We start from the raw sequence: 13,601 nt of genomic DNA on the forward strand, positions 1-13,601 counted from the left end.
TCATAATTAATAATAAGTCTCTGTCATTTTTTGTGAGCTGGTGGCCCAAAAAGAAAAGTCCATCTATACAACAATACGTTTCTACCTGGAAAAAAAATTGTTTAAGATTCGAGAGATAATCAGCTAGGTGCAGTGGCACAGGCCTTTAATCCCAGTGCTTGGGAAGCCGAGGCAGTGGATACGTGTGAGTTTGAGACAGCCTGGCCTACAATGCATTTCAGGTCAGCGAGGGCTCCACAGCGACACCTGTTTTAAAGGGAAAAATCAACTGATGATATGTGTTTAACTATGTTTTAGTAAGATCAGTCACCATTTATAACTGAGAGCTGGGATGTAGCTTGGTGACAGAATGTTTGCTATTTCTCCAGCACAAAAAACCACCGCAACAATATTAATTTTGGGGGGAAGTGGTGGTAGCACATGCCTGTAATTCCTGAATTTAAAAGGTAGAAGCAAGAGGATGATAATTTCAAGGTTATCCTTAGATGCATACTTTCGAGCCAGCCTGGGCTACATGAGATGCTGTTGCCAAAAAAGAAAAAAAAATGATCATTATTACAAAAGTCCAGTATTTTAAATGGCAAATTGAAGACTTTCTCTTTAAGTCTTCCAAATGCTTTAAACAGCTAAGAGTCATCTAGGCTCCTGCTCGTGCACTAGTTTCAAGCTGTTAGCTGGGCATGGTGGCTCACATGTGGAATTCCAGCATTTCAGAAATAGAAGTTGAAGACCAAGAGTCTAAGATCAATCTACACAGAGAGCTCTAGGATAACCTGGGGTACATGAGACCCTATCTCAAAAAGTTATTTATGTCATTTCTATCATCTTTTTATTTCACAAATGGATGGCATAGTGGGCATATATCTCTAATAAACATCTACATAAATGCATATTGAAATTGTTCCTGTGCACAGCCTGCTTTCCCCACTAGTGCTAGGGACTGAGGCAAAGGTCTCCACACTCTAGGTAAGCGCTCTACCACTTGTCTTTCACCTGACTTCTGACTCTGAAGACAGGATATTCCTATGAAGCCTTTTAATAACAGCACAGCACATGGTTAAAAGAGGCATTATGGGCTGGGCCGTGGTGGCACACACCTTTAATCCCAGGTCTCAGGGGGAAAAGGCAGGTGGATCTTTGTGAGTTTGAGGCTAACCTGGTCTACAGAATGAGTTCTAGGCCAAGACTTTACAGAGAAATCCTATCTGGAAAAACAAACAAAAAAGAGGTGTTATGGTTATCTCATGGGGGGGCGGGCAGGCTCCTGTAATGTTAGGGGCAGAGACAAGGAATGGTGGCAAACGTCCCTCACAGGACAGTTACCAACACAATGAAATACCCCAAACCAACATCATGTCAAAGTAGAACAATGTCTCACTTGGTAGCCCAGGGTGGCCTAGAACTCACTCTGCATCCTAGACTGACCTCAAACTCACAATGATCCTCTTCCTTGGCTTCCCAAGTTCTGTGATTATAAACGTGTGTCACCAAGGCTGGTAAAATGTCAGTTTTTACAGTGTAGAAGTTCATGGGTTACAGTGAAGAAACAATGCTAGGTCAAAGATAGACAATAGACATTCCGGGCATGTAAGATATCTAAAAACCCTTTAACTAAAAGTTCTTGTCTATAATCCCAGTACTGACTAAGGAGGTAAAGGCAAGAGGATCTGGTCATTTTGGACAGTCTGCGTCATGTGAGACCCTGACTCAAACAAACAACAAAAACAAAATAAAATTTCTTAGACAATGTAAAAGTTTAATTTTAGTGTCTAAAGGATAATGTAAAAGTATGGATTTGTAAGAGCCAAATGTAACTATATGCAAATGTTTAGAGGTGGAGGGGCTGAAAGGATGGATGCCTCAGTGGTTAGGAGCACTGGCTGGTCTCCCAGAGGACCTGAACTTGATTCCCAACACCCACATGGAAGCTCACAACTGTCTGTAACTCCAGGTTCAGGGGATCCAATGCCTTCTTCTGTTCTCCTAGGGCACCAGGCATGCACATGGTACACAGACATACATGCAAACAAAAGGCTCATAGACATAAATTAGATGTAGCAGGTTTTATGGGGTCATACTGTAGACTGGACAAAGGAGTTAATTTAAGGTGTTAAAGATTCAATCAGCCAAAAGTAAAAGGACAAATATAATTTGCATCACAGACTGGTTGGTAACAGTTTCCCAGGGTAATCAAACTGGGCTGGCAAGGCGGATGAGCTACAGAGCACCAGGACACAGGCAGTGCTCCAAACGCCTAGGAACAATGTCACTTTCCCTAAAAGGACACAGGTCAGGAGATAAGAGGTCACAACGGAAGGCAATGAGATGGACACAAAAGGAAAAGAGAGGACAGAGAACATGGGAATTGGAAGACTCGGGGAGCAGGGTAGGATCAAGAGCACCCTGGAACGGAAAGGGAGGTAACCAAATTCTTTTTCCCATCTGATCCTCATGGATCAAAGTAAGCTAAGCCATACTAAAACCAATTAATAAAAATTACTCTGTAGAATTCCCAGAGTGTTGTGCTGATTTCTATTACTTTATTTTTTGAGACAGGGTCTCACTCTGTGGAAGCCAGACTTGCCTGGAACTCATTTGCAGGCCAGGCCAGCATTCTCAGTTTCCCAGTGCTGAGATTACATTCAGAAATTTTAAAGTACTCTTAAGACCCAGGTTATCTCATTAATTTATTTTACTTAGCATAAAGTACTACAGATCTCCAAATCAACAATTTTTTTTCTAGTTTCAAAAGGCTGGGCATGGTGGCACACACCTTTAATCCAAGCAGAAGCAGGTAGATCTCTATAAACTAAAGACCAGCTTAGTCTATATAGTGAGTTCCAGGCCAGCCAGGACCACACAGTGAATTACTATACTCCAGAGTAATTTTTAAAAAATCCCTGAGCCTGAAGATGTAGCAAGGATGAAGCTCTGGACTCAGTGCCCCAGCACCATGTAACAATGTTGCAGCCCACTTGGAAAGGAGATACTAGTTCAAGGTTATCTTAAACTACACAGTATTTGAGACAAGCTTGGGTTACCAAAAAAAAAAAAAAAACCAAAATATTAAAAAAACTAAAGCTCTCACCTCTCCCTTGAGGAGTCCACACCCACACTTGGGGAGGTCTTACTTCCCCTGATTCTGCTTTGAGAAGCCATACCAATGCTTTCTTAGGTGTGTTTTTGCTTCCTTCTGAGTTCCTCTCTTACCCTTATGTTTAGCCCTATATGAAAATGTCTTTATTTAGCCCCACTGCTTTCAGGATTGCCTGGGAGGAGCAGGAGGGAGAAGCTGGAAGTGCATATAATCAAGTGCATGTGATTGTTAACGTGTGTGGAACTGCAAAGAATAAAGATGTTCTATGAAAAACAACAATCCTGCTTGCAAAAACAAAACTGCAGAAATTTTTATGGAGGAGTAGGAAGTAACAGACGGATGCCTGACAGAACTCCTCTCCCCAGGCATGCTGGCATTTCAGTTCACTTGGTAATGATCTACTGGAGGCCTCCTTCCATATGTTCTAGAGTCTTCCAGAACGTATGGTGAGGCCAGTCCTGCCAAATGCTGGATAGCTCACAGCATCCAGCCAAGTGGGCCACATAGCAGTCCTGCAGGAAACTCATCTAAGATGTGTACAGTTTATTTCCCAGTCACACTAACCTTAGTTCAGCTGTATTAAACAGTACAGAGCCTACGTTGTTAGTGGCTCACACATCTAATCCTAGTACTTGGGAGGCTGAGGCAGAAGTATTGTCATAGTCAGAAGTGAGCCAGAGCTACAGAGCAAGAATCTGGGTTTCAAAGAACAAACAAAAATTATAAGGAACATCAAGATGTGCCATGGGTAAAGGCATTTGCCATCAACCCTGTCAACTTGAGTTGGATTCCTGGAACCCACATGGTCAAGAGACAGAACAGTTCCCAAAGTTGTCCCCTACCTCCAGAGCACTTCAGCCAATCACAGATCTTTCATTAAAAACCTGGACTGACTGCAGAGCTTGCCAGGAACCTATGGCTGAGGAGGTCGGATGCCCTTGGGAAGAACCTACTACTGTTATTTTGCTAAATAGCCATAGCATCTTACTGCCTAATAAATCTTGTCCTTATCCCATAGATCAGGACAGCTCTTGGCCCTCATTGCAGGAGACACTGTCTAACAGAGAATTACATATACATGACTGTGGAATGGTCAGCCCTACACAACATCTGTATCAGCCCCCCTACTTCCAGGACTCAGGGAACACAGCAGAAAAGAAGGTGAAAGGGTTGTAAGAGACAGAAAATAGGGTGGATTGCTGTGAAGTAGGGTCTTCTGGACACAGGAGGGCTGCTGCACCCATGAACTCCGAGCAGCTCTGGCTGCCTACACAAGACCTATATAAGATCAAGCCAGCACTGGCTGCTGGAGGGGGGAGAGAATTTTTCATTAGTGGTCACTGGTAAATTGCTCATATTCCTGTAAGCGTCCCTCCACAGGCCAACAAAGAATGAAGTGCAGAGGACGCCCTGGAAGGAGAACAGCATGGGTGTGAGAGAGGGGTGAGAGGACGGGGAGGGTCGAGTACAACACCAGTACAATATATACACATCCCATTACTACAACCAGGCTAGACTAGTTGGCCATTTTAAAATATCAACAGTATTACTGCATTAGAATCACTTCTCAGCATTTGCACTCCGGTAAATATACTGAATTTCCCCAAACGACGGAAGCTTCCGATGTATCTAGAACACGAGAAAAAGACACTTGGACTCCTGGCTTCATCCCCAGCTCTTTCAATGGCTCTCTGTAATATCAGCCTAATCATTAAACTCATCAGGGGCTCTTGTTCCTTATCTAATAGTATGGGGGAGAAGGGCCACTGCTCAATAAACAAGTGTTCCCCTACTGGGAATGGTTAGGTTTCAGCAGAATTTTACAAGGTCCTTGCTGGAAGACAGACCAAGGAAAGCAACACCGGGTGGAAAAACACTGAGTAAACAACTTTGGCCTACAAAATGGCACTTTTTGTTTTTCTGTTCTGGGTCTGTCTTCCTGTTTTTGGCTCAGCATTTTGTTGTTTTGTTTTTAACGTGTCTTTCTGTCTGTCTGAGCGAATATATGCCCCTTGTGTACAGGTGCCCTCTGACGCCAGAAGAGAGACAGTCGCCTCTCTTGGAGCTTGAGTGACTGGTGTGGTGGGCACAGAGGTACTGAACGCTGGTCCCCTAAAAGCAAAAAGCACTCTTAACTGATGAGCTGTCTCTCCACTCCCCACCCCTTTTCTTTGTGCAAGATCTCACCGTGTCACTCTGGCTAGCCTGGAACTCTTTATGTAGAACAGGCTGGCCTAGAACTCAGAGATCTGCTTCTGAATACAGTTCTGGGTTTTGAACCTAGGGTCCTAAATATGCTACATAGCGGTCCTGCCACTTAGTTATACTCCCAGCCAAATGAAAATTTCGTAGGATTCATTAATAGTTATAAAACCTGTCAACTTGGATTAATGTTGAAATAGGAAGCACAGTTGCAAAAAGGAGTGTAAAACAAAACAAAACAAAACTTCATAATGTCCAAAGATAAACGCTCTAATGTTATTGAATATTTCATCACTTAAGCTCAAATAACGTCTATCAACAATATTAACTTCTCAGAATACTGGAGTATTCTGCATGGAAATTAAACTGAGGTTACAAGTGACAACACTGGGGAACATCAGAGAAAGCTGGATAAAGGAAGCCGGATCAAGGGAGTGCATGGTTACATTTATATTTAGTTCAGAAGCAGCAAAAGTAGTCTAGGCTTCTGGGGCTTATGCTTGTATTCCTAGCACTTAGGGGGTGCTAAGAAAGGAGGCCAGCCCAGGTTACACAGTGAGTTCCAATCTGGGCTAGAATGAGAACTTATCTAAAAGCAACACTCTCTCTGCCCCGCACAAAGAAAGAATAGAAACCAAGGTCCAAGCAAACAATTCTCTCCTCTTTCTTTCTTCTCAGTATCTCCCTCCCTAGGCTACCTTTCCTAAGCAGGAGGAAGCAGGAGGAAGCAGGAAGTGAACAAACCCGCTGTCAGCAGTTCTGCACTACAGGAGAGTTCACGGTGTTGCTGGACAAGGTTATCAATACAACAACCATGAGGCTGCAATGGTGACAGTTGCTTCAAGGAGGTGACTCCAGGGTGCTAGGAGAGTCTGGTATGCAGTGAAATGCCCTTACAAAGTGCTCTTCGAAATGAAGAATAAGTAGCTACTAACCAAACATCCCGAGAGAAGGGGTGTCTGGGAATAAAATGACGAGTTGAGAGACCGACATGACAGGAGTGGGGAGATTAAGGGGACACGGGAGATGAGGAAGTAGGGGAAGGATCTGACTTGGACTGCATAGCTGTGGGCAGTTTTCTCCTAGAGCTGGGAAAAAATATGTCTTTGTTGCTAAGTTACGGTCACTGCTCTCTTTCACTACCACCACCATCAGGACTTCTGTCGGGCTTTGCAGACTTCTCACTGTGAACAACAGAAAGTCAGTCTCATTAGAAGATGCTTATTAGGGTTGGTGAGATGGCTCAGTGGGTAAAGGTGCTTGTCACATCTGACAACCTCAACTCCATCTACAACTTACAATGTAGGAGAGAACCAAATCTTGAAAATCATGCTCACCTCCACATGTGCGCTGCTGCACGCTCATCCCCACAAGTCATCTTCATATATATGCTGCTGCACGCTCATCTCCCCAACCCCTTACACATGCACGTGCACGCATGTGCGCGCACGCACACACACACACATACACTAGTGTAAAGAGAAAAAATAACTGCTTAAGGATTGTTATTAATAAGGTAACACTAAAGCAGTCTCAACCAGAACTATGAAGTAGACGTTAAGTATGTTAAGTATGGTGGTTCTTAACTGTAACCCTAGCACTTGGGAGACAGAAGCAGGAGACACTCAAATTTAAGGCCGCCATGGGTTATATAGTAAGACTGTCTCTAAAAACTGAAAGAAAACCAGGCATTGTGGAGAATCCCTTTAAACCCAGCACTCTGGAGTCTACAGTAGGTGGATCTCTTGATTGAGGCTAGTTGGTCTACTAGAAAGTTCCAGGACAGTCAGGGCTACAAACTGAGAGCCTGTTTCCAAACAGAAACTGAGAGCAAAAAAAGAGGGGGTGCTGAAATGCCGTTCCACATACTGGGGTTGCAGGTGTGAGTCACCATGCCAGGACACTGTGGGTTTTGTTTTGTCTTCTGAGACAGAGTCTCACATATCCCAGGCTGGCCTCAAACTAACTGTGTAGCTAAGGATAACCACGAACCCCTGATTTTCCAAATCCTGAGGTTTCAGGTGCCTCCCACCATTTGTCTGGTTGTCGGAGTCTTAATGGAAAAGAATATTATCGCAGAAAGGTATAAGCCAATGAAACAGCTGGTGTGGTTCCTCACGAGATCCTGGAGACAGGATCCCTGTGAGTCCTGTACCAGTCATAGCTACAAAGTGAGGCAGTGTGCCTAAAAGGAAACAGAAGAAGAACAAAAGGTTCTAAGAGGTGAGCTAGGTATGGTGTTGCTGACCATAATTGCAGTACTCAGGAGACAAGGCCAGAAACCACTCTGAGCTACGCAGAAAATAGTAGGAGAGAAAGAGAAAGGAGCAAGGGAGAGAGGGGAGGGAGAGGGGAGTGGGAAAAGGTAAGGAAACATTTCTGCCTCAATGACATTTTTCTGTAGCTTCCATAGGGCCTTGGGTCATCTTACCCTCCAGTCAGCAGTGTCACTGGGATGTCTTGCTTATAGCACATCGTGACTAGGTCAAAAGTGGGCATCGTATAAAATGACCTCACAAAAAAAACTGCACTTCAGTTTTGAAACGAAAAATTCCACTTTATATTTATAGCTTTTTTTTTCTGTTTGAACTTCTGATCCTCCTACCTCCTGAGTGCCAGGGTCATAAGTGTGTACTACCATGGTGCTTGGCAGTAGAACCAGGGCTTCTTGCATGCTATGCAAGCACTCTCTCAGCTGAGCCATATCCCCAGCTCCCCAGCTCCTTTATGTTTATTTTAGGATAGGTTCTCAATAAATTTCCCAGTAAGACCTTGAACTCGCCATCTTTCTGCCTCATCTTCCCAAGTAGCTGGGATTACAGGCCTATGCCACCAGGCTACTGCGAAGCTTAAAAAAAAAAGGAATGCATTTCATCAATACTCTTATCACAATCAAGTTGTTCTACTAGTGGGAAGAATGATCACCTGAGACGTGCAGAGTAAGGGAAGGTCAGGATAGTCCAGGGTGTGTTTTATGGTTTGGTTGTCCCATTCATTGATTGATTGACATTTCAGTAAAAAAAGCTAGACTACAGTAGAGTCTGTCTAAAATAATGATGATGATGATAATGAAACCCCTCTGTAACAGAAGTGAATGTTTAAAAATTCTAGAGACTAAAGTCTTCTAGTGGATAGTGTTTCTCTACCAAATTATCTACATCAGTATATGCAAGACCAACTTGGAGCAGTGCTTGTACTCCACTGAATTATGGGGAAAGAACTGATCCAACAAAAGTGGGTCTTCTGTTTAAAAATCAATCCATCCTCAAGCTGACTCTACATACGCAGGCAATCTTCTCTGTATTGCAGACTATCAAAATATCTACTTTCTAACATTATCCTTAAATCATATACTATATTAATCATATATTATACTAATATTTTAATCATATTCTCACTATAATGACTTTAGGTTTGGGAGAAATTATTTTAATCAGTGCAATTTCTAAACTCAGTGACTCACGTGGATGACAGAATCTATTTCCCTCAAGGCAATGTTTTTAACTAGATGACAGGGAGAGGCATATTTTGCCGCCCACAGGGCATTTTTAGTTGTCACAATTCTCTCTGAGTGAGAAAACAGTCACTCACAATAAAGAATTAACTTCTCCAGTATTAGAGTGCTGAAGTTGAGAAGTCTTGCTCTATATCATAAAAAGGACTGGTATGCCAGGCAGTGGTGGCGCACGCCTTTAATCCCAGCACTCGGGAGGCAGAGGCAGGCGGATCTCTGTGAGTTCGAGACCAGCCTGGTCTACAAGAGCTAGTTCCAGGACAGGCTCCAAAACCACAGAGAAACCCTGTCTCGAAAAAAAAAAAGAACAAAGAACAAAAAAAAAAAAGGACTGGTATTTTAAATTATTTTTTTTAGTATATAAAACTATGTACTTCTTTCTGTTGTATCTTGCTGTAAACCTAGTTCACGGTAGGAAAGCAGGCTATCAGACCTACTATGACATCCTCATGCACTCAGGCACTGAAACTTGCTTACATTGTCCCCTTCTGCCAGAATTGCTGTTTTCAAGCAGCTTTGGACATTGTGTTGTTTTGGTTTTTTTGTTTGTTTTTGGAGACAGGGTATCACTGGCTGGCCTGGAACTTGTTATTATAGGCGGGGCTGACTTCAAACTTGTGGAAACTGGCCTGCGTCTATCTCTGATGCCCTATTCTAAGATGAAAGAGTAATATCTACATCAAATCACAATTTCAAAAGCCTACTGCCAATTTAGGTGGCCTCTAAGATCTTGGCTTTTATAACTGTAAGTTTCCTGTCAACCTAACAACAGGGTAAACTGTAGGTTATCAGGACTGCACAAAAATCACTTCTGCACATAGCATAGAAAATTAAGATTAGATATATTTTCAATGAAAAATAACTTAGTTTTTCCATTTTAAAAACACTGCTGCAACATACATACCTGAGTTTCAAAGCACCATTATGAAACCTATTACTTTGCATGCTAACTTAAAAAAAAAAACAGCCAGTGATGTCCATAATCTCAGCCCTTGGGAGACTGGAGCAGAAGGATTATAAATTCAAAGCCAGTCTGGGTAACATAGACAGTCCCTGCCTCAAATCATCTAACTCAGAAAACTGGCCTACTGGATACTCCAATACCCTGAAGCTAAAAGTTCTAGACTTATTTTTGACTCTAGTTTGGGAAATAGTTATTTTCCTTAACTCTCATATTTTGGTACCTATCTCAGGTACCAAACATTCAGAGAAATGTTTTCATGCAGAATCAAACTCAGGGGAAATGGCCCAGGAACTGTATATTATTAAAGATTTAAATATTGCTAATATGCAAAGTAACTTAAAAGTGAAAGACAAGTCAACTTTCCAGCCTTGAATCTAAACACCCATTCTTGTTAATAACATCAATTCAAGCTGTTTAAGAGTAAAAGCATACAAAGCATACACAACGTAAACTGAAATGTGGAGATGTTTCCTTAGCTGACTTTTTTTTAACATTCTAGAAAATATAACACCTCACTACACACCTAAATGCTCCGAAATAGGCTGTACTCTAGACTACACTCTTAGATTGCACAGCTCGTGCCTGTGGCTAGTTAACTGACAACAGGAAAGGGAGTGTTCCCTTCATTCTGCAGGCATCGGGGTGCCGCGCCGCTTACATGCGCGACTGCTGAGTCCTGGTTCTCCGAGTCCAGACCCCAAAGGTCTCCACCCGCTGCAGCCGCGCCACCCTGGAGGGCCCTGTCTGCACTCACCCGTCACGCGAATAGACTCCAGCATCGTCCCACCGCGGCCAAGGCCGAGGCCGGCGGGCCGCTGCGGGGAAGACTCCCGGGAGATAGCTCGGGACCAGCCGGGGCAGGAACGACAGCGCAAGGCGGAGAAGGACGTCGGATACAGCTGCTGGAAGTTGCACTGATGGTTCCACCTGGCCTCAGCGCTGAGAACCCGCCACCATGACGTAGCTGCTCTCCCGTTGCTAGGAGACGCTTCTGCCTTCTGTGCACACTCGGAGCCACCAAACGTGCTCGCCGCTGGAGGCGCTCCTGTGACCGAGATCCTGCTCGCGGGGAGAGAGGCGAACTACAACTCCCAGTGTGCACAGCGCGGACCAGCTCCGAGGGGCTGGTCCACCACAGTTTAGGTGTCTAGGCGGAGGCACACTTGGTTTTGAATTTGACAGGGAAAGTCTGTGAGACTCAAGGGGCCTTAATTTTCCGATAGCCGCGTGAAATAGGAATGGTGTGATGATTCTCAGTTTTAGCTGAACAGTGCAAATGTAGTTCCCTGAACCTTCAGCTAATTTACATGATATGAAACAAGTCGATTTTAGATTGAACCAATTTTTTAAAAAGTGGATGGCCAGGTGTGGTGGCACACGCCTACTGTAATCCCAACATTTGGGAGGTGTGACAAAGAGAATCAGAGATTCAAGATCGTCCTTGTTAGACAGTGAATTTTGAGAACGCCCTGGACTATACAAGACTCTGTCTCAAAAAAAGAATAAACAAACAAACAATATTTTTTAATTGAAAAAAGAGGTGACAGAGAGATGGCTCAGCAGTTAAGAGCACTTGCTGCTCTTGCAGAGGATCTGGGTTTGTTTCCCAGCACCCACATGGCAGATCACAACTACCTGTAACTCCAGTGCCAGGGGATCTATCCCCCCCCCCCCCCCCCGACTGTTTTCCCCAGGGACCTGTGCTCACACAGTCCACAAACACTCATGACACATATACACACAATTTTTTAAAAAATAAATTGAAAAAGGAAGCATACTGGGGATGTAGCTCAGCTGGGGGAGGGCTTGCCTGGCATTCACAAAGCCCTGCCTTGGGTTCCTGGTGTGCACAAACCTGGCCTGAGAGCTAAGCTGTGATAGGGAAGTGGGGGCAGGAGGATCAAGATGTGTTCCTCTGTGAGCTTGAGGCCAGCCTGGGTTACAAAGATTTGATTTGTGTACCTAATTTATTTATCTATACATTAGGGTTGCATAAAGGGATTTTCAGAGGAAAAGGTTAATAAGGAATAATTAAATCATAAATTTATTTTAAACCAATTATTTCTATACATAGAATTTCACCATTTTTAAAATATGAAAGCAATTTTTCACACTGATATGGATGTGCTGGTTCATTTTTACATAAAGAATTAATCTCAGCTGAATATTTAAGAATGTAGGACAGAGCATCTTCAATACTGCTTTCTCTCTCTCTCTCTCTCTCTCTCTCTCTCTCTCTCTCTCTCTCTGTGTGTGTGTGTGTGTGTGTGTGTGTAAGCCCTGTGTGCAATGGCATGTGTGGAGGTCAGAAGACAGCTTGCAGGAATCATTTCTCTCCTTCCACTAAATAGGTTCTAATACTCAAGCTTAGTCAGGCTTGGTGGTAGACCCTTTACCTGCTGAGCATCTCACCAGCCTTCATCTTCCACATTTTTCAGAGGTGATTTTTTTTTATAAATATCAAGAAGAGAGCACCATTTAAATAAGCACATAGTACAAAATTGCATATGTATGTTTAAGGATATTTCAGAATGTCATAAATTCTGTCCTAATCCCAAAACTAAATTCATTTCAATTAAAAAATAAAATAAGCCAGGCGGTGGTGGTGCACGCCTTTAATCCCAACACTTGGGAGGAAGAGGCAGGTGGATCTCTGAGTTTGAGGCCAGCCTGATCTACAGAGTGAGTTCCAGGATAGGCTCCAAAGCTACAGAGAAACCCTGTCTCAAAAAAATCAAAAACAAAACAAAAACACCTCAGCAACTCAAAAAGCCAATTTTTTCCTTCAGGGATTGTGGTAGTGGTGACACAAGGCTTCATGTAGCCCAGGTTGACCAAGCACTCACTACACAGTTGAGGGTAACTTTGAATCCCTGACCCTCCTCTTTGTTCAGGCACTCAAGTGCTGGGATTATAAGAGTGTACCAGTGTACCACTACACATGGCTAAAACAACACTATTCTTAACACTTTTAAAAGGTCCTTAATGTGGACTTTAAAAAATTATTTTGTGTGTCTGAATGTTTTTCTTCAAGTGTGTGCTACATGCATACCAAGTGCCCACAGAGGCTAGAAGAGGGCATCAAATTCCCTGAAACTGGCCTTATGAATGGTTCTGAGCCACCACATGGGCTCTAGGAACTAAACCCAGGTCCTCTGCAAGAGCAGCAAACGCTCTTAACTACTGGACCATCTCTCCAGCCCTTCAAACATTCTAACACAATACAATCCACACATATACTAGGTACTTACATGCTGAAGAGTGATGGTGGAAAAATATTAAAATTCTTTGCTTCCATAATTACATCATTACATTGTGCTTCCATAAGAGCAGAAAACCTTATCTACACAATAAAAACACTGTGACTCTTAACATCCAGTCGTCTGGAATCCAAGCTGAGGAGTTTTAGGTGGCATTCATCCGTGTTGATGGGTGACAGCCCGCAATGTAAAGTACGTCTTGTGTTCAAAGCCAAGGCTGCAGCAACTCACTTCATGTCATGCAGGAGAGTGCTACCAGAAGAGCTCTGCATTCAGTACACTAATTGGAAGTCAATATTCGATCATTACATGTCCAGAAACCTTTCACTGCTGACAAAAGTTTTCAAAGCCCCCACATTCAGTTACATGACTCCATCTGGAGTCTCAACCCTGTTTCCAAAGCAGAGTCCTAGATGATCCTTGCAGTCTCACCCTGACTCAAGTTTTCAAAGCCTGTGGACGGAAAGGTCCTACTGAAGTCAGATCGAGTCACTCTCTCACCTCCCCTGTGAAGTCCTTTATGACCTAGCTCTGGTCATCTTTTTGATGTCATCTCCTACTGTG

The 13,601-nt window shown here is 43.3% G+C and overlaps 1 protein-coding gene across 5 annotated transcripts in view; it reads right to left on the bottom strand.

Moving 5' to 3' along the window:
- Matcap2 (microtubule associated tyrosine carboxypeptidase 2) overlaps positions 1-10,830 on the bottom strand; it is a 36,471-nt gene extending 25,641 nt beyond the window's left edge. For 2 of the 5 annotated variants that reach the window (XM_075966524.1, XM_075966521.1), the window contains exon 1: positions 10,532-10,800. In XM_075966524.1, coding sequence (XP_075822639.1) covers positions 10,532-10,556 — 25 coding nt within the window. In that variant the 5' untranslated portion in view covers positions 10,557-10,800. Of the gene's footprint in view, positions 1-10,531 lie in introns of all 5 variants that reach the window. The other 3 variants (XM_075966520.1, XM_075966522.1, XM_075966525.1) reach the window with 3 other exon arrangements.
- Positions 10,831-13,601: the final 2,771 nt, after the last annotated feature.

The sequence above is a fragment of the Microtus pennsylvanicus genome, chromosome 3 (genome assembly GCF_037038515.1).
Source record: "Microtus pennsylvanicus isolate mMicPen1 chromosome 3, mMicPen1.hap1, whole genome shotgun sequence".
In the NCBI taxonomy this organism is placed as follows: Eukaryota; Metazoa; Chordata; class Mammalia; order Rodentia; family Cricetidae; genus Microtus; species Microtus pennsylvanicus.